The 3,909-nt window shown below is 42.2% G+C and overlaps 1 protein-coding gene across 2 annotated transcripts in view; it reads left to right on the top strand.

The window, feature by feature from the left end:
• The first annotated feature begins 2,198 nt into the window (after nt 1–2,198).
• Nucleotides 2,199–3,909, top strand: part of PON2 (paraoxonase 2) — a 25,200-nt gene continuing 23,489 nt past the window's right edge. The window contains exon 1 of one of the 2 annotated variants that reach the window (XM_004676701.1): nt 2,199–2,391. In XM_004676701.1, the coding sequence (XP_004676758.1) occupies nt 2,318–2,391 (74 nt within the window). In that variant the 5' untranslated portion in view covers nt 2,199–2,317. The remainder of the gene's footprint in view (nt 2,392–3,909) is intronic. The other variant, XM_012721066.1, reaches the window with a different exon arrangement.

Here is a 3,909-nt window from a genome sequence, read left to right as displayed (position 1 = left end):
CCACCAAGCCTCCTGGACTTTTAAAGAACAATTATTTAGATTTCTACCAGAGATAAACACATACAAAGGCAGAGGGCCTTTTTTTTTTTCTTTTCTTTCTGGCCTGGGGGCAAGTAAGAAACTATCATCTGCTTTTATTTACAAGTTGTCTATAAAGCTGATATTTGCTGAAAATCAGTAATCTCAACCATTTCTGTCTAGAACATATAGAACAGCAATTGAACACTGGAAACCATTAGCTAATTTCAAGCATACTCACAACTGTATCAATTTAAATAAATAAATTTTCCTTTTATATTCCTTTTAAAATCCATTTTTAAAATAATATAATAGTTTATTTTTACATCATTTTATGCATTTTTCCATCTCAGTTGTAATCCCCTTGGATTTCCCATCAACAAATCACCCGTGTGCCATCACCATAGTACAGTGCATTTCCCTTCCCACACTGTTTTTGATTTCACTTCCCACTCCACCCCCATGAAATGTCTCTGGTATAGAGCCGTTCATTATTATTATTATTTTCTCACCTGGTCCATTATACTCCTGCTATGAGTGAAGCCATCTGGTATTTTTCCTTTTCTTTCTGGCTTACTTCACTAAGCATGACCTTCTACAGCTCCATCCAATGTTGTTGCAAAAGAAATGTGTTTATTTTTTTGATTGCTGAGTAATATTCCATTGTGTATATGTACTACATATTTTTAATCCAGTCATCTACTTTTGGGTATTTGGGCTGTTTCCATGTCTTTCCAATTGTAAATAAAGCAGCAATAAATATGAGGGTGCAGGTTTCTTTTCGAAGCAGTGTTTTTGTGTCTTTTGGGTAGGAGTGGGATTGCTGGGTCATAGGGAAGCTCCATGTTTAGCAGTTTGAGGAGCCTCCAAACAGTTTTCCATAGTGGTTGTACTAGTTTGCATTCCCACCAGCAGTGCAGGAGAGTTCCTTTTCCTCCACGTCCTCGCCAACATTTGTTGTTGCTAGTTGTTTGAAGATGTGCCATTCTCACTGGGGTGAGATGGTATCTCATTGTGGGTTTAATTTGCATCTCCTTTATTACAAGTGATGTTGAACATTTTTTTCATATGCTTGTTGACCATCTGCATTTCCTCACTGGAGAAGTGTCTTTTTAAGCTCTTTTGCCAATTTTTTTTGATCAGGTTGTTTATTTTTGTTGAGTTTCATCAGTTCTTTGTATATCTTTGTGATCAATCCTTTATTGCTAGTTTTATGTGAGGAAATTTTTTACCAATCAATGGGATGTCTGTTTGTCTTTTGCAAAGTGTCTTTTGCTGTACAGAAGCTCTTTAACTTGATGTAATCCCATCTATTTATCCTTGCCTTCACTATAAAAATCCGTTTTTTAATTGAAAAAATAAAACAGGGCTCTCCCTGGTGGCGCAATGGGTTAAAGCCCCAAATTATGAAGCTCTCTTAAGCTAATGCAGCATGAGTTCAATTCCAGGCCAGGCAGCTGACCCACATGGGTGGCAGACCTCTCCTGATCTACCTGCTGCTAACCTCGGCAGTGTACTTTGTCAGTCTGCCTGTTCTGCTCCCCACTCTGCCGCTGGTGAATCCTCTCACCCACCACACCTCTGGCCTGTACCCCAGTTCTGTAAACATAAATTAATAAATCTTAAAAATAAATAAAACAACAGCAGCCACAACAAACTACTCATATTCACATAAACTGAGTTTAAATTAAAAAGGTACTTAAATTGAGTTTAGGTAAACTGACTTTAGATTAAAAGTCCAAATCTTTGACTTTTAGTCTAGTGTAGTGAAACAGTACCAGAAACAGATTTACTATAGGAAGTATTACTAGAATCTTTCCTCCCAGCTACATCCTATTATAAAAATTAGTGATTCAACAGGAAATGATTTGTATGACCCAGTATCTTTTCTTGTAACAAAAAGAAAACTTTAAAACTTCACTCCAGAAGTTTCTTATCGGAAATAACAAAAAGGAATGTCTTTGAAGACTAGGGAGAAGAAAGGTATGCAGACTAGGCTGCTAGAGGTTCTTTGTGGGGGTTGTTTGGAAAAGGAGGGGAAGGATTTAAAGTTTCAAGGCTTTAGCTTAAACTGCAGCAAGGGGATTGTTCCGGGCCTCAGCAAGGTGTTTGGGAAGCAGGTTTGCGATGACAAAGGCAAACCGCGGGCCGAAGGCGGAGCCGCAGCGGCCCAGGGCGAAACCCGGTCTAGGCCCCGGACGGGGCGGAGCGCGGCCCCTCAGAATCGGAGCCTGACAGCGGGCACCGCCCACAGCGCTTCCCGGCCTGGTCCGAGCGAAGTGGCGCTCGCCGGCGCACCATGGGACGGCTAGTGGCTCTGAGTTTGCTGGGAATAGCGCTGGCGCTCCTGGGCGAGAGGCTTCTGGCGCTCAGGTAGGTGGGGCCCCATCGGACTGAAACTAGGGCGCGCTACGAGGCCCGTCGCCCGGCTCAAGCGGCGCCCCTTCCAGGGAGCTTCCCTGGCCCGCGAGTCATCAGGTTCCGGTGGCCTCAGGCTGCAGAACACAGACCACGGTGGGATTCTTAAGCTACCGGACTGCGGCCTGGGTGAAGAATATTGTTTATTGGTCTTTGTGTGCCTAATGGTTGAGCACCTTCATCCCCACCCCCAGCTTCCCGCAAAACCCCAACACAATTTGAGCTGAATCGCGAGACTTGCTATAAAGTGTGTGAGCCTGGGCTGTTTACAAAGTTCTTTGCTACCTACGTTGAGGAGCAAACGCTTTGGCAATTTCTCAAGGAAGAACCTTCGTGCTTTAACTTGAAAACAAAACAATTATTCATACATTGAAAGTTTAACTATAAGGATTTAATTCACAACACTGGCGCTGCTTCTCCTTGTTGCCCAAACTAACCTGTGTCATTTATAAAACTGTTCCATCCCATCCATGCATAGTTTGAGAAACTACAGTTCTCTAATTTTCGCGCTATAGAGCAGATGCTCAGCCATTGTTCTTACATCACTTCCTTTTGTATACTAAGGCAGAATACCAAATAGTACAGCTTGCTCGTCCCACGTATTAGTTATAGTGAAAAAAGGTATTGCACAGAATAGTTTCTAAATTATGACTCAAATTTTATAAACCTCATGCAAAAAGAAATTCTAGAAATGTTATAGAAGGAGACTTTCCAAAGCTTCTATCATAAAGAACAGTCTTTGCCCATGAAAAATTTACCCTAGTACAAGGAGAGGAGAGAAATAGACATGTACATAGATTAGGGTGTTCAGTACAATCCAGTGCCCTAAAAGTGGAGTTCAAGAAGGAGAGAAAGACATTTGACATTGGTCTTGAGAAGACACATATGGGATGAAAGAAATCATCTCAAGTGGGGAGTGAAGTATGAACAAAGGGCATATACTGGTGAAGAAGTCTGGAGATAAGCAGTAGCCCAATTTGAGGGGAAAAGAAAGTTAAGGGATGAAAACAATGGGGGTGGGGTTGAGACTGTTAAATATAAGATGAAAAATTAGGGCTGCTTTGATAGTCAAAGGGTAATGATAGATAATTGTTGTGGGCGTTTTCAAAAACAGGATCCTAATGTTGTAACCCACATAAATCGAAATGTTGTAAAGTGTAACCAGTTAAACTAGTACAGATGAGTCCAGGACTAGTACAGATGAGCCCAGGACAGGCTGAGGGAGAGCAGCAGCTCTCAACTGTGACTGCATCTTAGGATCTCCCTGAGAACTGATGTGTGGGTTGCCCTCCTTTAGAGAATCTGAATCTGCTGGTCTGGGTGGGGCTCAGATATGGATATATATATATTTTTTTCTTTAAAAAATTTCTCAGCCCTCCCTGGTGGCGCAGCGGGTTAAAGCACTGCACTGAGAAGCTTAAGCCACTTCTGCATGAGTTCGATTCCCGCCTGCCCTGGAGGAGTCCACATGGC

This window comes from Condylura cristata, unplaced genomic scaffold (genome assembly GCF_000260355.1).
Source record: "Condylura cristata isolate star-nosed mole 26May11 unplaced genomic scaffold, ConCri1.0 scaffold00005, whole genome shotgun sequence".
In the NCBI taxonomy this organism is placed as follows: Eukaryota; Metazoa; Chordata; class Mammalia; order Eulipotyphla; family Talpidae; genus Condylura; species Condylura cristata.
Note: the sequence above shows the minus strand (reverse complement) of the source record. Positions and strands in the feature narration are given on the sequence as shown.